The sequence below is a fragment of the Fringilla coelebs genome (genome assembly GCF_963513975.1).
Source record: "Fringilla coelebs genome assembly, chromosome: 1".
NCBI lineage: Eukaryota > Metazoa > Chordata > Aves > Passeriformes > Fringillidae > Fringilla > Fringilla coelebs.
Genome location: NC_140028.1, coordinates 35,677,708 through 35,703,655, shown reverse-complemented (window position 1 = coordinate 35,703,655; position 25,948 = coordinate 35,677,708). Strand labels below are relative to the sequence as shown.

The following is a 25,948-nucleotide window of genomic DNA, read 5'->3' as shown; positions in this document are numbered from 1 at the left end:
CTAGGAATTGTCTCCTTTTCCTCTTCACCTCCCTTTTTTGGAGAAGAACAGTGCTCTTTGATTCTACAAGTGTGTCACGCTGTAGCTTGGGGCAAGAGTGTGCCAGTAAAGGGAACTTTAAACAAAAGAGAACTTTACTAATTCCTTACACCGCTGCATTCATGTGAAACTCAGGTGAGTGGAAAACCCTTTGTGAAAGTCTAAACTTGAGCAGAGCAGTTCTGTTGCGTTGCCTCAGTGCTGGCAGTTCTGCAGTTAAAATCATGACAACAATAGTACATGACCAGTGTGGTCATGTACTATTGTTGTGGTGTCCAGGTCATTTTACCTGAAGGTCTGTCAGACAGCCTGGGCAGTGTAAAGACACTTTTTTTGGGCGTGCCCTTGAGGAAGCAGTGTGAAACATCAGAAATGGGGGGCAGAGAGAGGAGAGGGGAAAGAATCCAGCCTAGATTACACTGTGCAGAGGTACACTTTGTCCTGCTGTCTTCTGCTTTCTGTGCCAGGGAGTAATTAGCAACTTGACAAGAAGTGCTTTCACAACCAAGCTTTCGAATATCATCACATATATTTTAGGATTTGATAACAGAAGTGAGGGTCATACTAAACTTCATGGTAGAAACTGTGAATTCCAGCACGTGTCAGTGCTGTTACTGTGTCCCCTCTTCTGTAGCTGTGTGTAATGACAGGATCCCATCAGTACTTTGACAGGGAGTGAGGAAGGGGTACAGGGTGAAGCTGATCTTATAAAATTTGTGGTAGGTATAACTGTCTCTTTTGATGGCCACACTAGTGCCATTTCTGTAAAGAGCATAAGAAGGGTTTTCACTTGGGGTGAGAAGAAAGGTCAGAGTGATAGAGGCTAGGAAAGATTTCAGGTGACTGTATAGTCTTCACCTTACCACTGCTCACAGAGTGTTTCCCTGCTGCTTCTGAGACTCTTCTAGAATCTTACTGGTCTGAACAGAAGCTGATTTTCAGCTCAAGCCTTTCAATGGCTCACTTAATGCTGGCATGGAAACAAGACAAGCATGTGCAACTTAGCTTTTGCTAGCTCTACTTTTTCCCCTCACACTTACTCTGATAAAGCATTTTTAAAAACAATCATGTCTCTGAGCAGGCATCATACTGATAATTAAATGAGCTTTTCAGTTTTGTCTCTGGAAGTGAGCTTCTCATACCTCCTGAGCATTTTCATGATCTTTTATTAAAGATTTGATTTGGTTTTGTTAAATACTGCATCCTTTTGATATATTTACTACTACTTTTTTTTTTTTTCTTTTTTCAAATGATTACATGTTTGCATTTTTTTGGGTTCTGGCAGGAAACCTTTTTTGCTCCCATTTAATGCATGGCAACCAGCCTCTACATAAATCCACACTAGTTCGCTGTCCCTCATTTTTCAGAAGATTCAGCATTCACTTTCTCCATAAAAGGAGTAAAGTATTTCCTTGTTTTGGACCATATCTAGCCTATATTAATTGCTTTCTGTCCTTGCTGCATATTAGGTCATTCTTTTGCCTGTTTTGACAAATAGCTTTGTTTTGGGTTTCTCACTTTTTATCCCTATGCTGTTTGATGTCTGAGGCTTAATTTTCTCTTTTGACCTGTTCTCATCTCCCTTTACACCCAAATCATATACAGGCTTATTAAAAAATCTCTTTCAAGGGTACTGTTTGTCTGATTAAATCTGAAAACTTTGTCTCAGACCTGTGATGTATAATATTAATCACCAGCCCTGTGGAAATTGGGAGTTGTTTTTTTTTTTTTGTTGACAATAAATAGTTTCCGTACTTTCTCAATGATTGCTCTGTCAAAATTGGAAAACAGCCTACGTTTTATTTTTCTTTGTTTAATAAAAATCAAGCATTTAATCCAGGAGCATGAGCTACCACATACAGAGTTGAAGGCTTTTAATTTCAGTGACTTCTTTTGTGAAGAAATTCTACTGCATCCAGAAATAGCTAGATCCTGTCCTGTCTGTATCTAGGAAGACATTTTATGGTGATGTTTTCAGGAATTCTGTTCATTTTTCTTCCTTTTTATTTTTCTCAAAGCTTTGTGGTTTTTACCCACATACTCTGAGTTGTGATGCATCATATCTATGTTTAAGGAGTTTTCTAAGACCAAATTTGGATTAGGAATAATTAGACTTGAAAAGGTTATTATCTAAGTAAGTCTACATTCCTCCCCCCCACCTTTCTAGAAATAAGCATTGCACATCTCTCTAATCATTACATAGGTGTAGCTGAGAGTAGTAAGACAGCCCTGACATGTCATGGTTTTAGTTTTTATCAGATTCTTAATGGACATTGTGTGTTTTCTTACTGCTCAGTGTGCCCATAACTGTTGGACTTGAAGCTGTTCCTTGGTTTGGGGTGTGCAAGAGCTTTGTTGGGGTGTGAACTGGATGACCTCATACAGGTTTTTTAATGCTCTCCTGTGTAAAAAAATGTTGATTGTGTCATTGTTCTACAGCTACTCTGAGAACAAAACTGTTTAAATTTAGCGGTTGCCAAGGAGGTGGATATCATCTTGTACCCTGCGTTATACTCGCCTGTGCACTCTGCTGTCTGCCCAACTACCTTGGCCCTCTGCTCAAGTGTGTTGGCATTGATGTGCTGTGCAGTCATAGGAAGCAGAGGTGTTTTGTGTTTGAGCATTGCTTGCAGGATTTGATTGCTGTATAAGAGACCCAGTTCACAAGGACAGAGCTTGAAGCTTTCGCTGCCTGCAGCGTAGGGAGGCTCTACAAGGGGAGTGGGTAGGTTTTATGCTAACACTTGTTTAGCAGTATGAGGCAAAAGGGGTTTTCTTAGAAAGTCTCATCAGCATTCTGCTGGATGCTTCCATTCAGCTCCCTGTGCTCCCCAGGGCCAGGAACTGAGAACAGCTTATGTGAGCAGTTAGCACAGCCTGACTGCAGCCCTCAGGCTGAGGAGCCGATGGTGGTGGCTGCCACTTCCACTGTGGGAGTTAGAGGGAGAGCTGGTGCAGGGCAGAAGGGAGCCTGGGGCACTGGTCCAGTAGTCTGCATTGGGAATTAGCAGTGCTCTGCACTCATTTCCTTGTTGTGCCGATCCTCTTCCCTGGAGGAATAGCTGAGCTCCTTCTGGAGGTACAAGAAAGTAGAGAAGTGAAGACAGCTAATTGCCTGAGAGACAGGAGAAGCCTACTGGACACAGAGGTGTCAACCAGGTTCATGAATCCAGGGACTGACAATCTGTCTAGTTACTGAAGTCCTGTGTGACATGGCATTTGAAAGGCCTGAAGTGTGCAGCAGGTTCCAGCTATACCTCCCTTCACCCCAGTGTATTATGTGGTACAGGCTGTATTTCTGCCATAGCACCACTTTTTCCTCCCTGAACAATTGTGCCATCAGCCAGGATTCTTCTGTATTCAAGGTGTTCAAATGAACAGTTATCTTCATACTTTCCATATGTACTTTCTCTTTAGGTTTTGGTGAAGGCAGTCTTCAGTATTTTTAAATGCTTTGCTTCTTTAATATTCGTCCTTATTGTGGATTATTGAGTTGTTAACAAATTTCATATTAAATTTTAATAGACTACTATCTTATGGTCAGGTGTTCTTTTTGGATATTAACCAATTTATGAAACTCCACTAAATCAATTTTGGTGTTAGTTTTTGCTTACCTGGTGTTTAAAAAAATTTCTGCAAAGTACCAGATTCTTTTAGTTGTTCTTTTAATCATTTCATCATGTTGATCTCTGTGTGACTTAGCTGTAAGAAATGCATGGTTTGGTAAGTGCATTTACACAATAAATTTAACAACCTGCCCTTACTTTCACCACGAGATTAAACCTGAGAAGTTTTGCTAAGCTTTGTGGGCAATAACACTGTCCTTGTTCCTGCAGGTTTACAAAGTGTTGGTCTCTGTTGGCAGAAATGAGTGGTTTGTCTTTCGACGGTATGCGGAGTTTGATAAACTCTACAATACGGTAAGCAAAAAGCAAGCTATGAAATCATGCCAGAATAGCAGAGTAACACTTGCAGTGTTATGGTTTGAGTTAATCCTCTTTTGAGGAGTTTGAGTCAACATTTAATAACCATAGGAGTCTAATTAAAGAAGATGATGGAGTGGGCTTTTTAAACTTCAGTTTGTTTGAATTTCAGACTCAAAATCCACTTATTTGTTACCTTTTTTATAGTTCCTTGGCATCGTAGCTTAATAAAACTTCCAGCTTAGTTGTTGTCAAAACATATAAAATGTGCTTTTGTTCATGATAAAAAACCCCACAAAACATCTAGATAGATACGTTCCTCCTAAGCAAGTGTTTTTCTTTGATGTACTGAAAGCAATGAACAAATCCTTGTTTCTTAATAGAAATTTTGTAGTCAGTCACTGGTGGCAGTTCATACCTGCAGTTTCATAGCAGGTATGATTTTTTGCACAAAAAAATGTGGTCAGTGTTCCAAAAAAAATAGCCCCCTTCAGCAACCAAGTATGGATTCCTTGGGTTTGTTGCTAGAAGAGGGGTTTGCTGTTTTTACATAGTGGGCAACTGGGGTAAATACTTGTTCAGATGAGAGTATGAGTTATGTGTGCTGTGTCCATACTTTCCTCCAGTTCTTTGTGTTTAGAGACCATGATTTTTGCTTTAACAAAAGAGGAAATAATTCCCCTCTGATTCCCATCCTAAAATACTACCAGCTGCTTATTTGTGCCTTCCCTTCCACTGTTTCTCTGGGAAGTAGTCAGGCCTTCTCTCTTCTGCCCCCCTGGGCATGGATTTGCATGTGGCAGTGGTCTTCAAACACAGGCTGTGAGCTTGGAAATGTTTGAGCTGAAATGTCCCTGGATACCCCATGCTGTGCTTTGCCTGCATGTAGCAGGGATAAACCTGTAAAGGATGTGAAAACAGAAAATCCTCTTTTCACAGAGGGGAAGTTGGTGGTCCTGTTCCTTTGCCATGTTCTCTTGCCATTAAATTGGCCTTGCTCTGCTGAAGTTTGTTCAGCCCTGGTCTCTCTAACATGGGCAGAGGTGAGGTCCTGGGGAAGCATAATCAGGAGGACATTTCCAGTTTCTGTTCAGAAATTTGTACAATATATTCACCAAAAAGAATTTGTGCTGCTAACTGAAAGAAATACTGGTGTTGCTAAGGAAGAATTGCCAGCTACTGTATTAGAAAACTACTCTCTTAAAAAGGATGAGAGTAAGATTGTTCTTCTGGAGTGCTTGAAGGTGAAGTAAATGTAGTTGAGGCTTGATCAGTGCCAGATTTGGGGTTTTTTTTTAAATTCACTGTTGTTGTGTACAATCTTCTGGTCAGTTTATCAAGTGTAATAATAATTGAATTATCAAGTGCAGGGTCCTAAAATAAACTGTTCATCTGCTTGTAATTTTGATGTAGGGGTAGACCACCTGTGATTTCTAAAGCTTAAAGAATGTAATTTGGACAAAACCCAGATGCCTCTATCCCCTGTATCCCATTGTAAAGCTCATGCATACAGCCCTGTGCAAGCAAGCAAATAAGAGAAAAACAAACCCAAAAGAGATAAAGAATTGATGGAGGAAGGAAGAAAAAGAAAAATAAAAACAACACTGAAATTTGATTTTATAACCTGGGGCAAATAATTTTGCACTGTTGCTCTAGTAGTCTGTAAAATGAAGATGAGATGGCCTTTGAATTTAAAAGGGTATGTCTATTGCAGACTGAGTACAGATTGTTCTGGGTATGTTTTTTTCCCCTTGTGTACAAGCAGAGGAAATGGCATAGCGGAGCAGAATTACTAATAATCAGGTGTTCAAATTGTTCATCAGAAAACAAACAAAATGCAATTATTTCTAGGTACTTTAATGTCTAAGCACAATCCAATTTTACGTGTTTTGTTTTCAGCTAAAGAAGCAATTTCCCACCATGAACCTGAAGATTCCAGCTAAAAGAATTTTTGGAGATAATTTTGATCCTGGTATGTCATCATCTTGTTATTCATTTTGTCAGTTTCTTTATATGAAAATTGATCTATTCCAGCCTACAAGAAGCTGTCTTATATGAGTTTTGCAGCGGTCCTCAAAACAGTGACTAAACCAAAGTTTAGTCATGCTTCAGTCAAGAGCAGGAACTAGCGTGGGTAGGTGTTTTACCTTGTGATAGTGAACGAAGCCTTGCTTGGTCGCCCAGTGCCTCTCTTGCACTGAAGGCTATAGCTCCTCCCAGCCCTCCCATATTCAGGATTCTCATTCTGAACTGTCAGATGTGACCTCTCTCCTACAAAAGCAAAAGCCAAACCCCAAACTCTTCCTTAGCATTATGCGTAGTCCATTTTAAAGTTTCTTTGTGTTACATGCCTCACAGCCATCTCTGAAAAAATGAAATAACTCAGGGATTTATCTTTGAGGACTTTTGACCTCTCTGTATCTGAATGTGCTTCCTTGTACAGTTCAGGTGAAAACGAACTTCTCCTGTAAGTGGAACAACAACAGGAAGCTTGTCTGATGTGAACGTGTTGTGATCCAGTTACCAGTGACAAGTGGCCATTTAGCTTGCTCTGTACACAGGGAAATACTAATGAAAGTCACTTGAAAATTCCCTTGAAGTAACCTGGGTGGCACCATGGATGAATTAAGAAAAAGGAAAATGGGAAGGGGAGGCCGTTGCTCTGTGTGTTTGTATTATTCATTCAAGCCATTTTTACTTCAGGCTTTTCCCGCTGCTCTTTGGACCCCTGCCCTGGCTTGCTGATGTGGTCAGACTGTAGTTTCATCTCCTTCTACATCTGTTTCAATTGTTCATTTTCTCTTTTGCTGAGGAACAAATTGATCCAAAGCTGTTGAACTCTTAGAATGTGTATGTTTGGGATTTTTAAAGTTCTGACAAACAAACCTAGTTTTTGGCAGTTGCAGTTAATCATCTGGATCCTGATGTGAAATTCTGTTTTGGTTTTTTTTAGAATAATCAAATACAAGTATCCAAGCTCTGATGTTCTCTTCTGATAAAGATGTAAATGATTGCCAAAAGTTCTACATGTATTTTGTCTACAGGGATGTTTTGTTTAGTTCTGGTTTCTTTTTCTCTGACCTTGGGATTCTCAGAGCTGGCTGAAGACCAGAGAATGCCATGCAGTCTGGTTTGCTGTACAGGCAAATATGCAGGTGGATTTCTTGGAGCCAAATTTAGGAAACTAGAGTTTTAATGGGGGAAAAAAAACCTCAACTAAAACTTTATTAAAATTATATATGTAAAACAAAGTTCTCAAACTTGTTTTAAATTTCCGTGAACTACGCTGAAATCCTTGAAGCATGAGAAATCAAATAGTTCTCAAGATGTGTCTTGCTGGGAGGCAGGGTGGAGATGGAGCCATGATGCTTATGTAAATAATTCTTTTTCTTAACACTGATTTATTGAAGCTTTGATGTAATGTTTCTGCTGGCTCCTGAAACAAGCTACATATTTTACAAATATTGAAAAGGTATTTTACTTCTGTAATCCGTCCATGGCTATGCAGCATTGTACTACTGCATTGAAATACAGCAGAGTGAGACCTTTACATCCTTTTACCCAAAACTACCAAAAATACTGTCATTTAAATGCTCCAATTTTATTGGCACTTAAGTTATTTAAAATTAATCTTGTTTTGACTTGAAAAAAAAAAATGGAACAGAAACCAGTCAGAATATAGAACCTGAAAATTTCAGATGTTACAGGTGTTTTATCTTCACCAGCATGGATAATCCTGTAGGTTTAGAGTGACTGATGACACTGTACATCTGCCACACTGAAACTGCTGATGTCATTCACTCCCATAATATCTGTATGCAAATTTACCTTTCTGTTAGATGTCAGTAATTTGGGATTACTAAATACCCTAGGAAGTGTTCAGAGATTATATCCCTGAAACAATACGGACATTTTTCTTAATATTTTAAGTACAGCTGTTAATTAAAACTTAATTTTAATTTAAAATTTTAATAATTATCGGTAATCTGGATATGACAGTCATTGAAATGGCTTAAAAGTTAGTGCTGGAGTTAAATATTCTTTATTCCATACAAATTATTGTTGATATGATAATTAAAGATAGGATTATTCCATTTTATGCTTTATTTTATGATAGAACTCTATTTCTATTCTAAATCCTTTGTGCGTCTTTCCATGTTACTACAGAATAGTTACATGTCTTAAGCTTTAGACAAGGGAAGGGATTATCTTTTTTTAATGTTGGAGATGATGTCCAAAATCTAAAGGAAAGTATTTTATTTTGTTATCTTCGATGGATTTATCTGAGTGCCTGCCGGCAGGATGAGTTGTGCAATTTTCCCCCTGCCATACATATATTACGGAAATATGCTGCTTGGTGGGACTGTTCATGTAAAAACTTGACTTGTGCAACTGATGTCAGGTTTTGCCTGTGGCTTCTTGGGGTTTTTGTTTCTGTGGAATCAGGTGCTGAAGGGCTTCGCTGCAGTTACACATTGTTCTTGAAGCACAGGGTGGCACTTCTAATCTACCTGGCTTTCAAAATTTTTAACTAGCATTACAGAGACACTGAAATTTATTCTCTCAGCTCAGTTCAATGTTTAAAGCTTGCAGTTTTCATATGTAGAACCAATCCTGTTCTAAATTAGTCATGAGCCAGTCTCCTTTTAACTGCTGTTTTAAATCCTAAAAAACCTGAATAACAAAATAAGCTGCCTGATGATTCTAATAAGCTGACTGATGATTCTAATAAATCTGTTTTTTTCAGATTTTATTAAACAGAGAAGAGCAGGACTGAATGAATTCATTCAAAATTTAGTTAGACAGCCAGAGCTATGCAACCAGTAAGTAGTTTCATTTCTGTTTTATAAGGGCTGTTGAAAAGATATGAGATGAAAAGATATGTTAAATACAAAATTGCAAATTAGGTATTTAACCAGAAAATGTATTTTACCTGTTCAGAGCTCTTCAGTATAAAAAACACCCACTTTATATGGCCATCCATTCTGGAAAAATCTACAGACTAAAGAGTATAAAAGTGTTTTTGTTTTCTGAAAACCAACCTGCAAATCAATTTGCAGGCAATTAACTGATCTTAATTCCAGGGGTGCAGATTCCACTGTAAACTGTCGCTGTGCTGGGCAGATGTTTGTTTTGCCAGTGGCTGTGCTGTTTGAGGGCCCTGCTGTCACTTGCTGCTGTATTGCTGGCAGTCAGTCGCTGCCTGCATCCTTTTTTTGTGAAGAGCAGTTCATGTGCGCTCCAGAGCTTGTTTAAAGCACGGGAACCAAGTGCCTTAATTGGCTTGCTGAGATGGTTTGGGATGACCAAGCTGAGCTGCCTAAAGGAAATGATGGCTAAGCTTGTACCTAAACTCTTCCCAGCAGAGGAACTGCAGGTGTGTTCACCACTACCAGTGGTGAATGGTACGTGGTATTAGGAGAGAGTCAGCTCCAGTTAAATCTGGAGAGCAGCACTTTGTGTGTGAACTCACTCCAGGGCAAACAGGCACCTTCTTTCAGTCCAAAGCTGTAATCAGTTTCAGCTAAATCCATGCAGTTTTCTAGGTTGCTTGAACTGGTAAAATGGTAAAGCTCTATGCTTAGCTTTGGTGTTGAGTAAATGTCTTTAATAAATATGCTTTGTTTAATTAGCCTATTTGTACAGCCTGTGAAATTGCCCATTTCCCACAGGAAAAAAGTAACTCTAACAGAATATCACTGCAATTCGCAGCATGCGGTCAGATTTCCTTTTTTCACAACAAGTGAAATATTTAATGTCCTATCAACCTGAAATATGTACTTTTTCCTTTGTAGAAAAATAAAAATAGGAGCATTTTATATATACTTCTTTTGATTAGTGAAAAAAAATTAGCAACAGAGTCTTTACGGAAGGATACCTTTCCACCAGAACAAGCACTGTGAGGTTTGTGTTCATGGTACTATTCTTTGGGAAATAATAAAAAGCACTTCATTATAACAAATTACTGAAAATCAATCTGTTTTGTTTCATTGGGAAAGGATACTGGTTTATTTAGGCTAATCTCCTTCTCTGATTCTTCTGGTATATCCAATTACCAAATATTTTTGTTTCAAAACATACAATATTTGTTCTCCAGAGGTAAAATGATGCTTTTTTTTTTTTTTGTAAAGGACAGCATACAATGGTATGCTTAAAAAAAAAAAAGTCATCAAACCTCAAATCCACCTGCCTTTTTAAATTTTTGTGAGCTTTTAAAATTGTTTTATGCTTGAATGTAACTGTAGAAGAACCAGTGTTCTTTAATATGGCACGTAGCTTGCCTGTGCTTGCCTGATCCTAGTTAGTTTAACTGACTTAAACCAGGGTTAAGACATAGGCCTGATAGTGTTTGGTGCTGATGAAAGTGTGTTCAATAATAAGCTTATTAATCATAGTTCTACAATAAAAACAAGAAATAGAGACCAACGTTTTCCTTTTACTGTTCTCCTCTACCCCACCCTTAAAGAAATATTGAATTAAGCAGGAGAAAAAGCTGTACACAGCTTTTAATCCACAGTTTAGTGCAAAAGCATTTAATTTTATAGTAATTTCTATGTTGTTTCTCTTTTAATCACTGCAAGGTGATTGTTTTTCTGAAGTTAGCTTTTAGTTTTTGCAGTGTTGCATTGCAACAAATCATATTAATAATTATGTAATCTGTCACCTTTTCTGCTGTGCCAGTGAATGTTGTTATAGAAGAAATGCCAAATCTTTGATCTTCGTGCTTGGAATTTTTTGTAAAATCTGATGGAAGCTAGTCAAGAGATATGTGGTGACTGAGTCTTCACAGATAGTCCATCCTTGCTTTCTTATTTTTGCTTTAATGTGCTAATTAAATTTGAACTAGGTCAAAAAACTTATGTAAAGTTAGTGATGTGCAAGGAAGACTTAGTGGGTTGTGCATTCTCACAGAACCATTAGGAAATCCACCTTCCATGGCATCTTTTAAGCATTAAAACCAATATCAGCATGTCATATATTTTAAGTCCTGCTTAAGAGAATCGTTTCACTAAAAGCTTAAGGATGATTCAAGGTGTTCTCTTTTTGGGATGGGAAGGCACCTGAACATCTGAAGTGAAGAGCACAAATGTCAGATTCAATGTGTCCCAGATGGTAATATTTACATTATTCTTTGAAACATGCAGCACTGTGTTCTTATTTTCCATCAATGGATTTTTTTTCTTGGGTCTGGCACATTTCTTGAATATTGTATCACAGCCAGACCTTTTTGCTCCATAAAAAAATCCAAGAAAAACCTGAAGTGTATTGGAGTGCTTAGAGAGAGACCCTGTGACAGTTTTTCATGCAGTCACTGCATGAAAAGGTGGAATACAGGGTGAGATCACTAGCTTAGTCCAAATTGGGAATTAAGTGGATGAGCTTCAGGCTGCATTTCCTCAGCAAACTTACTGTGATAGCTTGCTCTCACAGGTAGAATGCAGGTGTTCCAAGAAAAGGTGGGGATAGATAGGGCAGAAGGATAGGGGTCTGATAATGTGTCCCCCTTTCTGACTGCTGTCCTTAATAGGAGCTGGGAGTTTGTTCCTAGTGAGCACTGTGAGCCTCCCTAAAACACTACACAACTCCTGCAAGTGGGCTGCTCGCCCCCTCAAATGTAGGCCTTCACTGAAGTATTAATGCATTTAATTGCTGTCTATTAGAACATGTCCAAAGAAAACCTGTTTGAAAAACTGTATAATAGAGGATGCATTAAAGATGTAATGCAGTTATTTTTAAAAAGTCCAAAGTAGCTCCTTAATGAGAATGAGAACATTTGCATAACACTTGAAGAACTCAAGGATGACAATACTCTGCAACCTGTGGGGAAATGAGTTATCAGTTCTGTAAGTGAGAAGCGGGGTCTGAATGTATTCCTTAAAAGAAAAGTCATAGTTTTTCTCTGATTTCAAAATCTGATGAATATAAAAGTAAATGTGAAACCCCTGAATTGTAGAATCTTGCAGTCCATGCTGGGGAAAGCAAACCTTGCACTATGTTATTGTCCTCTTTTAAAGTGTTACTGTGCTTTATATATTAGGGCTTTTTGAACCTTTGCTTTCTGTAAGATATTACTGGTTTACTTTTTAAGAAAATGTGGTAAGAAGAGGGAGGAGTGGGACACTATTATTTAAATAAAGTGTGTCTTAAATGTTAAGTTTCTGACACTGGTTATTAATTTTACCATTTTGATTCAAAATTTGTGTGACGTTTTGGGTTTGTTCGTATTTCTGTGTGCATCCAAATTTTTTGTGTGTTATTATATTGTTTTTGCAGGAAAACTAATGCAGAATGACTGTTACATAAGCAATAGTATTAAGCAGAGCTTGACATTCTTTTGTGTATTTCAGAGATAATCCACAAAATAAATTTATTCAGTCAATCATAAAAATCCAGACAAAACCAACTTTTGCTGGTAGTATATGTACAATGTATACTGACTATTCCTTTTTAAGTGGTTTTCTCAACCCTTTTGATTTCATAGGTGAGGTTATTTTAGGAATAGTTTCCATGTATTCTTAAATACATTGAGTTAATCTGTGTGAGCTAATAGCATAAAAGTCATATCAATCTGTATAGCATTTTGCATAACATGCTGCAATTTTGCCTAAGAAATTGGTACATATTTTTTTTTATTTTTAATCAGTTGTTCTTTGCAGTGCTTTTAGAATTGCAAATGTGAACAGTGTAACATCAATCAGTTACAATTCTGGCTGTTGTGGAGTTGTGGGATACCCTGCAACTGTACAGCACTCTTTTCCTGTGAATTGATATTTTTATGTTTTTCCTGCTGTGAATTCAGTCATGAACAAAGTTACTATAGTAACTATTTGAGATGTATTACAGCATGCTCTGTTTAATCAGCCAGTTGTCCAGAATAATTCATACTGAAAGGTAATAAAGGTCTGTTTCTGTTTTTCTGTCTAGTGAAAAGCATTAACCATAACTTTTTATTCTTGATTTTATGATATCCAAATGTTCTGAAACTTAAATTGTTGCATCATGACCCAGTATTACTACAGTGTTCAAACCACTGTGATTTTTGTCTTCCTGGCCTTAGGATACAAGACAGATGCTGAAATAGATCAGAATTTGGAGTTCCTATAAAATGGGAAGTATTAAACTGAAATAACGGTGGGAAATTATGTGAACAGTCTTGTTGTGCTTTAAACCTGAAAGGCTGAAGGTAACTGAAACATATTTAAAACTGTACTTAGGAGTACAGAATATAAGTGATGAAAACTGGGAGCTTTAGATAGCCTAGGATATGAGATCGGTTCAGTAGTGATGACAGGAAATTACAGGAGCTGGAGAAGTGTCAGAAACAGCTCATCTCTTACTTCTAGGGACAGATTAAAAGAGCAGCTCCATAGTAAGCTAGTGTTTTTCTTGTACTGAATGGCTCATGTGGAGTTTCCTATCAGTGACTACCCTGAGTCCTCTTCAAACAACATTGTCTCTGAAATGCAGGAAAGATTTCCTTGATAAGAAGGTTGCCTTTTAGTGAACTGAAGGAACTTGAAAGATTCACATAATCTCTTGAAGTGGTTTATAAGGATATACACAATACCCATCTTTTTAGGAATTAATTTTTCCTCACTTGTATTACATTATTCTTTACTTGCGCTGTGCTGTGGTTCAGAAAGTTCATTCTTTTGATCTGTTGGACAAGCCTTTCTTTCTGGAAGAAAAAATTCTTGGAATTCCCTTACTTTCCCGCCTTTCTCTCAGTTCTTGTCCCCCAGCCCCACCAAGACAGAGCTTGAAACTGGTGCTGAAGATAAAATGCATCCCCTTAGGTACTGTGGTAGGCCTGTCACTAATTCCTGAAGCATTTGTGTCCTGCAGCTGACTGAAAGGATTTCTTAACACTGTTTTGGCAGTGTCCAGCCAGAAGGAATTCTGAATACAGGATCACCATCTTCTGCTTTAAAGTGAATGGGGAGAGGAACACTACTGCTGTCTATCTCTTGGAAGACATGTCTTCCCTTGGGATACAGATGATGTATTTCATTCCCTATTGTATTGGACAATTCAGTTCATTTTAGAAAACAATAATTTAAACTCTTCGGTTTTTGGGAAGAAAGTTGGTTTCTTGGTGTCTGCTAGCCAGTTAGAACTCATGCTTTCTTCCGATAATTATCTTTAAATGCAGTTTTGCAGGGTTTCCTTCTGAAGTCTTCATATACATATACTTAACATGTCAGGTTTTTGCAAGTCAAAAGGTTTGTGCTGTATAACACACTTGGCAGTTGAATTATGTTGCTGTAAAAGAAAGTACTGCTTGTACACAGTTCCTAATAACCAGAACTTAAATATAAAACTTTGTGATGAGTAAGTTCTCTGTATGCTGCTGTTCAATCCTTTGCTCTGTGTTTATGGCTGAAAATCATGCAGATACTGGTGTGCTAATGAAGTTAACTGTGTTTCTAGCCCAGATGTCAGAGCATTTCTTCAGATGGACAATCCAAAACACCAGTCAGATCCATCTGAAGATGAAGATGAAAGGAGCAATCGGAAGGTAATAAAACAGAAGTAGAATAGTCTTCTAAATTTTAGCTACTTGAGGGGCAATCTTCTTAGATGTATTATTTACTGAAAACTACTGGTACATTTTGCACTAAATCCCCTCCCTGTTCTTTTGAACAACTCAGTTCCACTGTGGGCTGTAAGCTGTTTTTCTGTCAGGTGTGAACTGCAGAGAGGAGTAAAAGTGACTGCTGGCTTTGTCTTGCTTATTCCCCCCTTGCTATATGGGTTAAAGAAACACAACTTTAGTCATAGCTTAGCTGTCAGAGTTTTTGCAGTCTGTTCAAAAGCTCTTGCTAAGAACATCTGGCAAGGAGCAGGGGAGATTAAATGTTTAATTGTCTTTTTGTTTGCTTGTGCGTTCTTCTTTTTTAAAGATGGGGAGAAACAGAATTCTCTCAGGGGAAAAAATGCAATCTCTGAAATTCACTTAGGAGGAAGGATGGATTTAATTTCATTTCACATATAACACTGTGTGAGGTCTTTTTTGTTTCTTTTGTCAAGAAAGCTGCTATATAGCTGGATATATTCTCTGAAAATTAGTTAGCAGCCTCTGGAAACAGTGCTGTTTGAAAAAAGTATTTCTAGGAAGGCAGAAGTGTCATATTAAGCTTGTCCTCTTTATCAGTTACTACTTGACATAAGGATGTGATATTAGTACTTCTTTTCTTATTCAACCCCTGTTAAATATGTAAGATTTGTTTCAGTTTGTGTGTGATCCACGGGAGATTTAGTGTGTTCTGAAAGTTTAATTTTAAAGTCACTAGTGTACGATACTGGTTTCCTCCTCCTATGAAAGGTATTTTAAGTAATGTGGAATGATATAAACCATCTCTGGAAAATTAATGATGTGTCATGCCACAACAAGTTCCAATAAGAGAGCTACTGCATAATGGCCTGGACCCCATTTTTTTGGTGGAAAATTCACCTTATGGTTACTGTAAATGATGAAGCCAAACAATAAGAAACAAACAAACAAAAAAGCCTAAAAAAAAAAAAGTCTTTTTGACAGTAGCTCTTTCAAAACTGTCCAGCACCACTGGCTCATTTCAGTAAGTAGTGGCATCCAGTGCTGCTGTCAGACCATTTTCCACTTCTGTAGTACTGCTTTGTGCTGCCTGGCAGCCTGTCCCCAGGTAACTTTTATTTGAATGCAGTTTATTCTTCTCTGATAAATTCCAGAATCCGAATGAGAGTACAAATACCACTTTTCTAAATCAGAAACAAAATGGAGAAAATCACCTAAATGACAGTGGCTTCCTCTGCTCCCCATAATTTACGAATTCTGCCTGGGTGTGTACCAGTAAGATTCATGGAATTCCAGGAATTGAGTTATTAACCTTTAATGTCAGGATAGAAAAGGTTGGAAATGTTTTTTTTGGGGTTGAAAGAATGTTCACTTCCCTGTTTTTAAAAGCACTGTGTCTTTCATTAATTACTCTTATATAAACAGTGTGGGTTTAAAATTATTGTATTAGTAAGATCTTGAAGAATTTGGAATAAAAGGTAGGAAATATGTTCATGCAGCAAGTACAGAAGGGGTTAAGTTCTGAATGAGGAACAAGTTGTTTATTGAAATACTCTTCAGTTTTTATTTCTGATCTTTTCCTCTCTGAATGAACACAGATATTTTATTACCTTCATCTTGGAACAGGATGTGTGTAGAAAGAATTGTGACAAGGTGGTGACGGCCAGTATTTCAGTTCCCAATCTAGATGTTAGATCTCTTTAAAATTCTAACGTAACAAGTGTCAAAGTATGGATTGAGCAGATCAGTAGAGTATTTTGAAATTAGGATTGGTTGAAAGATAAGAGAAAAGAAAAAGTATTACAAGTAAACCTCTTTGTTTCTCCCAACAGTTAAACTCTACCTCACAGAATATCAACCTGGGACCATCTGGAAATCCTCAGTAGGTTTCAATTAAATTGAATTTAATGTAATTCAATTTAATGCAAATTTAAAACTTAATTAAATGGGATTAAAATTAATTTGAAATGCTGAAAAGTTAGACTGACCTGGGGAGTGGTCCCACAGCTTCTGAAAACAAGTTTGGTTTATTGCATGCCAAAGGAGCAGCTTGCCTTGTTGGTGCTACGACCCAGTTACTGGGCTGGTAGCTTGTGTCTCTGTTTGGTGTTTTCTGCAGTTTCTGTTCTCAGTTCTGTATGAATCTGCTTTTCTCCTCTCGGAGATGACTGCTATTTTGGTTTTGCTTTCCTCACAGATTTGTTCTGGGCTAGCAGGAGGAAGTGGTTAACAGATTGCAGTAAGAAATGAAATACAAGAGTCCTTCCCTTCAGGGGCAATAAATAGAGAGGTGTATGGTGATGTAACTTGTTTTGCAATTTGAAAACATGGATAATTGTTTTGCTGACAGAATTGTATTCAGGAAAGAGTAAGGGAATACTGGGAAAAGCTGAAAGGAGTGGTGGTGTGGGAAATGGAAAAACTGAGAGTGAATTCATACCAACAGCAAGAAGAGGCAGGTGTTAGGACCTCCCTCCTCTTACTGAAATTTAAAATGAGGGAGGATTGGATGGAGGGAAGAATGGAACAAATAAGAGGGAATAGATAACAAACTTGGTCCTTTCTTTCCTCATGTAAACTTTAGAATCCATTTGGACCGCTGAAAATAAGGTCCAGGAGACATCATGGGGAAATAGAGACTTAAAAATTACAAAAAACTAGATCATGGAGAATGAAAGAATGGTTTTGCCTCTCCTTTACATCATAAGGTTAAACTTAGTAAATAACATAAACTCAGAGGATGCAACTTGAACACTTTCCCTTGAGGAAAATGGAATTGCAAAATGAAGAGGAGCTGTGTCTGAGGACAGGTCTGCAGAAGCAGTGCTGGGTAGAACAAAGAAAAGGAGGGGGCTGCACTACACTGCTGTACAGCTATAAGGCTTGTAATTTCTACCCAGATGACCTGTCTCTTTCCTAAATATCTTTCAGTGCTAAACCAACAGACTTTGATTTCCTGAAAGTTATTGGGAAAGGCAGCTTTGGCAAGGTGAGCATTTGTTCCTGTGTCTTATGGTGGTGCAAGGACACTTGCTGGTTTCTCATGCACAGTGGCTTGCCCAGAGGTTCCAGAAGTGTTGTTGCTCTAGGGTGGCCCATAAACTGTTCTGTTGGATCCTCATTGCTGCTGATTTGTGGCCCCGCCATCTTTCTCCCTGGTGCATTTGTTGGCTGCCTCAGCCACTTGTTGGGACTTACAAAAGGGAGATTTTCCCTTTTTCTTTACAAGCAGTTGGGATCCTCTCTTTCCCCCAGGGAGGAAGGGAGGTACCCCTATGCTTATGCAGCAGCTGGAGTACAAATCGTGCTTTTCCTCTTGTTGTCAGGGACTATTTTGTGAAACCTCTGATACTATGGAGCAGTGTGAGCAACAGCACATTGAAAAGTGACTTAAATATTGATCTTTTACAAAGATCCCAAGGAGAATCCCTTTTGAAATCTCTATTTCTAAATTATTTTTGATGTTGTTATTTTTCATTTAATTATTTTTACAATTTATCCCAAAAAAACTGGAATTAATCTTGATAGAGATTTAGCAGGTCATAGATAACAAATGTTATAATTCAGTCTTTCATGATACCACTGTTGTATAAGTTTTTACTGAACTGTAAGCTCAGTCTATTGGCAGTTATATTGTTGACTGACTGTACTAAAAGCAAAGAAACTGTATTGAGAAAAAATAGCATGAACCGCTTCCAGTTAGGCCAAAATGATAAAATATTACCCATAGTATGTGAACTACAACAATCAGATTTCTTCCTTTTCTTTTGAATTTCACAGGTTCTTCTTGCAAAACGAAAACTGGATGGGAAATACTACGCTGTCAAAGTGTTGCAGAAAAAAATTGTTCTCAATAGGAAAGAGGTTAAGAGAAATTGTCTTTTTTCCACCCACCTCACTTGTTTTTTTCCCTTAATTACAAAATCATTCCTGTTTACTTATTGATCTCTTACTTCTTGCAGCAAAAACATATTATGGCTGAACGTAATGTGCTTTTGAAAAATGTGAAACATCCATTTTTGGTTGGACTACATTACTCATTCCAAACAACAGAAAAGCTTTATTTTGTCCTGGATTTTGTTAATGGAGGAGAGGTATGTGGTGGTTTTGTTTGCATTGTAGTCTTTCTAGTCTGCTAATTCTAGGTGGGAGGAGTGAAGTGATCCTTTACAGTGGCCTGTGATCCACATTCTCCCAGTTTTGAAAATTCTGTTATTATCTGCTGTTGCTACAGACTTCTGTAGCTATTTGGACCCTGTTCCTGTTCTTACTGACAACTTCAATCCAAATTTATTCATGCTTGTCAGATACAAATCCTGTATTTTACAGTTATATAAAATTACTTTAATTACAAATTAATGTTTACATTTTTCACCATGGAACACTGGCTTCCTCTTGCATGTGCATTGACTGAGATGCTGATATTTCAAAAAGGGAAGAAAGGAAACTGACAGCTGAATTTATTATATTGTGTCAGAGTTGGAACAAGATGGGCATTTCTCTTGTCTAATGTACCTTACTTAGACTGTATTATGAAAATCCTGGTTTGCACTGAACTGTGGTCAGAACTTAGTTTTGCATTGTTTCAGGCAAACTAAAATACAGTTCAAAGCAGCTTTCAAATTTGAACGGAAAGCTTGGAAAGCTGGGGTGGCTTTTTAGTTTTCCTGAACTTTGTAGACAGAAACCAGAAAACTTAATTTTTCTTAAAATCTTTGTAAGTTGAGTGTGTACTATAGTTGAATCTGTATGTTTATGATTTAATCTTTGTCTGGACTTCTGTATCTGCTCAAATTATTTGCAGCCAGACAATTCTCTGTAGTAGAGAGAACTGGTTGATCAGCTTGGAATATACATCTCACACAGTGATCTACATCTAGATTATTTCAGAATACAATTCTTTAAATAATTATGAAAAGATTTGAATACGCACATTTTCAGAAATGAAAGATGACTTATTTGACACCAGGTTATATATTCTCCTTGGAGGCAATCTTGCATGATTTAGTCTTACCAACTTCTATTCACAGCTTAGGGATTTACTCTACTCCTTTTGACTAGTTTTGACTGGTTTTAAGGGATTGTGTTTGAGTTACCTATCCATCTGAGCCACAAAAGAGAAGCAGGGAGGAGAGTGAAGTAATGACTACATCTTTAGATTAATGACTACATCATTACATCAGAAAAACCAATTCTATTTCATTGTGCTTAAAAAAAAAAAAAAAGCGGACAGCAAAATAAATTACTCTTCACTGTAAAATTACATGCTATTAACCTGACTTGTTTTGTCTGTGTAATGTTCTTATTTCCTATTTGCATATTTACAGCTGTTCTTTCACTTACAAAGAGAACGTTCCTTTCCTGAGCACAGAGCCAGATTTTATGCTGCTGAAATAGCCAGTGCACTGGGCTACTTACACTCCATAAATATAGTCTACAGGTAAGTTTCTGAAAGCTGTTCTTGTCCTTTAGAAATTCAAAATAAGACAAATTACCAAATAAAAAACTGCACAAGAAATCATCTTACAGGAAACCTGAACATAACACTTTCATCAAAACTTAAAGCTTTCAGCTGAAGAATAATAAAACCCCTTGCCTCTGAAGCAGTTGTGACTGCTGTTTTGATTTACTACCTTTTCTTTTTTAATAGGGATTTAAAACCAGAAAACATTCTCCTAGATTCACTAGTAAGTATGCAAGATTATTTCTGTTTTCTGTGTTCTCTCACAAAATTGACACTTCTGTGTATTCACATGTTGAGCATGTTCTCTTTTTAACTTACCACTCTTTCTTAAACAGGGTCATGTTGTCTTGACAGACTTTGGACTTTGTAAAGAAGGGATTGCAACTTCTGATACCACTGCAACTTTCTGTGGGACCCCAGAAGTATGTTGACAGCTTTCATGGGTTTTTATCAGCAATTAATTACTGTTGACCACTATTAATATCTGTGTAGCTGGAAGGTCAGATACTGTGTTTTGTACTGCTGGCAGGCTTGCATTCTTTGAACAAGATGAAACCAACTCAAAGACAAGCTCCCTACAGATCTGTTCGTTGTTCTTCTTACTATATGCAGTGTCTGCTGCTTGCTACCCACATGGCCATAACTCATCTCTTCCTTCCTCTGTTTTTCCAGCCCTTTTGAAATGCTGTTTTCTTCCATGTCTCCTAACTGCTGGGTAGACACAAGACCATTAGCTTGTGTAACAGCTGCTACAGATTTAACAGCTGCTACAGATTTGTCAGTATGAATGTACTTACCATATCCTGCCATTGATTCTTAGTAAGTTTATAGGGAATTCATATCTGTGCCTCAATCAAATTATTGCATATGCACAAAACTTTGAACTTCCTGACTGAGTTACTGAACTCTGTTGTCTTTTTACTGGGAAAACTGCACTGGAAAACTTAGAATTTGAAAGGCTTGAACACGTATGAGGGATTCACCAAACAGAGGATTAGAAACTTTGGTAACTTGATAAACATACTTTAAATTACAGGAAAGACCTTTGAATACAGTGAAAGATGAGTGAGGTATAATATTTAGCTGAAACATTTGATTGTTATGAAGCAACTTTTCTTGAAAGCTTTTACTGTGAAGTGACTAAATCCTAGGTTTTATCCATGCTAGCCTAATTCTCTAAAGAACTTTTTTTTTCATTCATTTCAGTATCTTGCACCAGAAGTCATTAAAAAGCAGCCCTATGACAACACAGTAGACTGGTGGTGCCTTGGTGCAGTTCTTTATGAAATGCTTTATGGGCTGGTACGTACCTGATATGTAAAGGTTGTTTTCCTCCCCTCTCCCCTTTTATTTGAAGTAACTTTTGAGTGTTGTTAAAGATGTTAATTTTTTCATAGTATTGGAATAGTCCATTTAAGCAGATTAACAGATTGTCTTGTACTTACATAGTGCTTGTTTTCTCTTTTGCATTTTACATTGCCTCCTGGTATCTGACAGTTCATGGAAAAGCAAAATCAGAGACATCAGCAAAATCAGTAGTCATCACTTTGAGGGACTGTGAGAGTAAACGGAACCAACAGTGATAATACACAAAAAACCCCAAAACAGCTTACAAGGAAAATTTTGTCAAATATTACAATAAATAAAATTAAAATACTTTTTTTTTTTTTTACTTAGCTATCCCAGGTTTTCTCCTAGCTTTTGACAGCATTAGAACAAAAAAATCTTGCTATGCTTCTTCTAGTGGTTTGTAATTACTCCAGTTAGAATCTGTTCTTCTAGTTCTCTTGAGTTCTGTCTCTTCCCATAGGACCTTAAATAGGGAGATGAATTTGTTTTCCCATTCTCAGGTTCTTTTCAGGAAAGTTCAGTGGGAGCTTTGAAGCTGGATGGCATCTATGGCTACTTATTAGTGTGAGAACACTAATAGGAGTAGAGGAGGCGGGTGGTGGGAAGTTATCAAGTGTAAAGTTCTGGCAGTGGTGATGACTGAATTAGAAGTTAGCAGTGCATAAAAAGGAGATTTCTGCTTCACTGTTAGCAGTCTTGCATGTTTTACAGGATCATTTACTGATCATACGTAATATATGAAACAGTATTGCATGTGGCTTCAAATTCACATAGAACTTGTATTTTTTTAGCCTCCTTTTTACTGCCGTGATGTTGCTGAGATGTACGATAATATTCTTCATAAGCCCCTGGTTTTGCGCCCAGGAATAAGTCTTACAGCCTGGTCTATCCTGGAGGAACTTTTGGAGAAAGATCGGCAAAGCAGACTTGGAGCAAAGGAAGACTTTGTAAGTAATGTTCTCATTTATCAAGCCCTATTTCATTTAAAGGGACTCACCAAATTAATGTGCACAGCACAGGATTAAGACTTCGAGATAGAAACAGAAATTGCTGCATCTGTCTCTTGTTTTCTTCTTTTTTATTTCTTCAGTAAAGACACCAATGGGGTCTGTCCCTGGAAGTTGCTGGGGATAAGGGAGCAATGGTTGTTGTGAGGTATTTTGAGTTTGGTTGCTGCTGTACCTGCCAGCAAAGGAAAAACACTTGCTGGTGTAGCAGTCACTAAGTTGCACAGAAGTAGTTTTCACTGTTCATAGTGAAACTGGGAAATAATCAAAGGAAAAGGCTGTCATGTGGTAATACTAATGATCTGGAAACCAGTCTTCAGGTAAAGAGGAACAGTAGTTCCATGCAAACAGCAGCTTTTTTTTTAGCCTTAAAATCATGGCAGACATTTCCCCACTGTAGCAACAAAACCTTTGTTCGCAAAAAATTGATGTGAGAAAGTTACAGGTGTCTTCAGAACCTTCAGTGCGATGAGGAATGATCTAGAGGATGTACTCCATCCATTAGGGGTGGGATCTTTGTAGTATTTGGTTTGCAATCCTTATGTTAGTCTGTAGACCTTGTAACAGAGCCAAGATGCAAGGATTTAGCATAGCTGTTTGCTGCTTCTTAAATAGTAAGTATGCTGCAGAGCTGTTGAAGCAGCTGCTTCTCAGACAGTGATATGCTTTACAAAACTTGAAGGCAGGAACAGATATCAACAGAAGATATTCTTGTTCTGGTGTAGACTTCAGGGTTGTTGATTTTAGGGTTTAAAAGCAGAAAGCATGATTTTAGAAGGATAACCGTTTATAGAGGCAGTCTCACAAATTTTAATTGCTGTTTTTACTGATCACAACTTCTATTGCAAAGTAAATTGTGAATAAGCAAACTGATAAGGATGTGCACATAAGAACTTCCCTATGTACATGTAGTATGAAGTAATGTTTACTACAATGTACAGGATGGAGTTATGAAATATCTAAAATCTTTACTGTTTGCTACAGCTTGAAATTCAAAAGCACCCATTCTTCGAATCTCTCAGCTGGACTGATCTTCTTCAGAAGAAGATTCCGCCACCATTTAATCCTAATGTGGTAGGTGCCTGGGGAGTGGTGATGGTGTTTGCATCTCAGATCACACATCACAGAATATTTTGAGTTGAAAGGGACCCACAAGGATCATCAAGTCCAGCTTTTAAGTGATTGCCCCATATGGGGACTGAACCCATAAACTTGGTGCTTCTAGCACCATGCTCTAACCAGCTGAGCTAATCTCCCTAAGAGAGACTTATTTCATTTTTTTTAGGTTTATCGGATCATTAAGAATATAGGGTTTGGTCAAAACTCCAACCTCAATGAAAAAAACCCAGCCTTTTAATGCCTATTTTCAGAGACAGAGTGATGTGCTTCCTTAAATTTATTTTCTTAAATAGACTATAACAACAAAATAGATAGCTTTGACAGTTAAATTTGGAATCTCAAGGACAAGCACAAGTTTAAAACACTGTATTAATTTGATGACTGACAGATCCTTCTGTTCTCTAGGTTGGACCAGACGATATTGGGAATTTTGATGCAGTGTTCACAGAAGAAATGGTCCCATACTCAGTTTGTGTTTCTTCTGACTACAACATTGTTAATGCCAGTGTCCTGGAGGCAGATGATGCATTTGTTGGATTTTCTTACGCACCACCTTCTGAAGATGGGTTTTCCTAGGGACTTAGAAGCGAAGAGTGGTTTGGAAGTCTTGGGTTGGACTGAAATGCTAGGGTATGGACACATTCCAAAATAGCGTAAATAGTGCCTCGTCTTGTATGTAGGTTTGAAACCTATGAACAAACTTTCTCTGCTGTATAGGAAGAATTTGGGCATTTTGGATGGCTTTCTTTGGGGTTTGAACTGTTTGTTCCTGCTGCAGAAAATATTTTTTAAAACCTTTAAAAAGCATTCTCTGTGTATTTTTTAAGCAAAAACACTGACTGTTCTCCTCGATCCCTTCGAGTTTACATTCATACCTATCTAATTTGGCTGGCACAAACAGCAGCAAATTTAGTAAATTTATAAATGCTTTTGTACTTATTTACAGTGACTTTGTGCTTGAATTGTAACTATGCAAATTGTCTTTTGTATATCCTGGTTTAAAAAAAGGTAAATGTTTTCCCTGTTACCAGTTTGGAATATGTGTTAATTTAGCTGTCAGCACTTAAATGATACATGTTAAGGACCAAGATTCTTAGAGAATTTCTGCAGAATGAAAACTTGGTCACATAAAACTGGATTGTTGCTCTTGTACTTGCTGAAGTATCCATTGACTCAACTGGATTATCTGAGGTATGGGGGATTACTCAAAGCAAGGACAGAACAAATTAACTGGATTGATTTGATAACATTACTTATTACGTGCTCTGCTTTTCTTTCTTCCCGAGCTAAGTATGTCTATACTTCAACTACATTAAAAATATTTTTGGTTAAAGCTCTGCTTCTCCAAAGATCTAATATGCAATAATCATGGTTACTTTAAAAGTAAGTCAATTAGCTTTGACATTTTGGGAGTGGGTGGTGAGATGATCATGCCAAATATTAGGGATTTTTCTCACAGATTGGTAGTTTAAAACACTCTTATGTTCCAAATTGATTGTATTTCAGCACTCATAGCTACTTGTCTTTGTGTTTCAGTTTGCACCATTTTAAAATCTTCACTTGATATTGGGGGAAAAATGTAAATTACACTGATAATTTTAAAAATGTGAAAAGCTATTGTATTTCTCATAACATACACGTGTATGGACAAACATGATTCTGAACAATTTCTGTTTAAGGAAATTTTTTTTAAACAATGCAAAAATTGACTGCAGTTACAGTGTATAAAAGGCATATAATGGTAGTAGTTTTGTTATATATATTACTTGTAAATAACAACTTATTTTTGTCTGTTACTCCAAAAATGTTCAGTGTTTTTTGTTCACAAATATATTCAGTTAAGTGCCTTGATTTGAGAGAAGTCTGGCAAGATACTGATAAATCATAATGATACATAAATTGAATGAATATTACATAAATTTCAGTATCTAAGTCACCTTGGCTTAGGCAAAATAAGCAGCTAAAATAAATATACTGTGTCAAGATCTGATAAGAATTGAGAACCTAAGGGGGGAGAGAGTGTATGAAATCATAATTATTTTTAAATAGATGTTGTATCAATATGTTAGAAAAGTGGAAAGTAAAACAGGATTCCTTGCTTACCTCAAGTATCTCCTAGAGCACAGTCTCCTACATAGTGGTTAAGTGATACTTAGCAGTTGCTACGTGAGGTTTTGGAAGGAGCGATTGGGTAAAAAGTAAGAATTGACATTGGCAGGGGAGGAAGGAAGGAACTGTATCATTTGTGGGAGCAGAATGGTGGCGTAGCACTTATTTTCCATAGTTCTCTTCTGCAAGAGTTGAAAAAAGCTGTTCAGGACTATCAACAACTATGTGAATAGTTTCTTTGGTATTAATATCATTTGGAAGTAAAGCCCTGGAGGTTTTAGGTTGGAGGTGGGGGGAGGCGCTTGTCAGTTGTTTTAGTTTTTGAGTTTTTGTGTATTGGTTTGGTTGGTTGGTTGGTTTTTTGTTTGGTTTTTGTGTTTTG

At 37.4% G+C, this 25,948-nt stretch overlaps 1 protein-coding gene across 2 annotated transcripts in view; it reads left to right on the top strand.

Moving 5' to 3' along the window:
* The window catches only part of LOC311155326 (serine/threonine-protein kinase Sgk3), a 55,587-nt gene extending 30,247 nt beyond the window's left edge, over nt 1-25,340 (top strand). For both annotated transcript variants that reach the window (XM_084208390.1, XM_084208391.1), the window contains exons 3-17: nt 3,876-3,959; nt 5,862-5,934; nt 8,710-8,785; nt 14,394-14,481; nt 16,350-16,399; nt 17,449-17,506; nt 18,298-18,381; nt 18,480-18,611; nt 19,845-19,957; nt 20,168-20,204; nt 20,317-20,403; nt 21,188-21,283; nt 22,123-22,278; nt 23,323-23,412; nt 23,863-25,340. In XM_084208390.1, the coding sequence (XP_084064516.1) occupies nt 3,876-3,959; nt 5,862-5,934; nt 8,710-8,785; nt 14,394-14,481; nt 16,350-16,399; nt 17,449-17,506; nt 18,298-18,381; nt 18,480-18,611; nt 19,845-19,957; nt 20,168-20,204; nt 20,317-20,403; nt 21,188-21,283; nt 22,123-22,278; nt 23,323-23,412; nt 23,863-24,033 (1,395 nt within the window). In that variant the 3' untranslated portion in view covers nt 24,034-25,340. The remainder of the gene's footprint in view (nt 1-3,875; nt 3,960-5,861; nt 5,935-8,709; nt 8,786-14,393; nt 14,482-16,349; nt 16,400-17,448; nt 17,507-18,297; nt 18,382-18,479; nt 18,612-19,844; nt 19,958-20,167; nt 20,205-20,316; nt 20,404-21,187; nt 21,284-22,122; nt 22,279-23,322; nt 23,413-23,862) is intronic.
* Nucleotides 25,341-25,948: the final 608 nt, after the last annotated feature.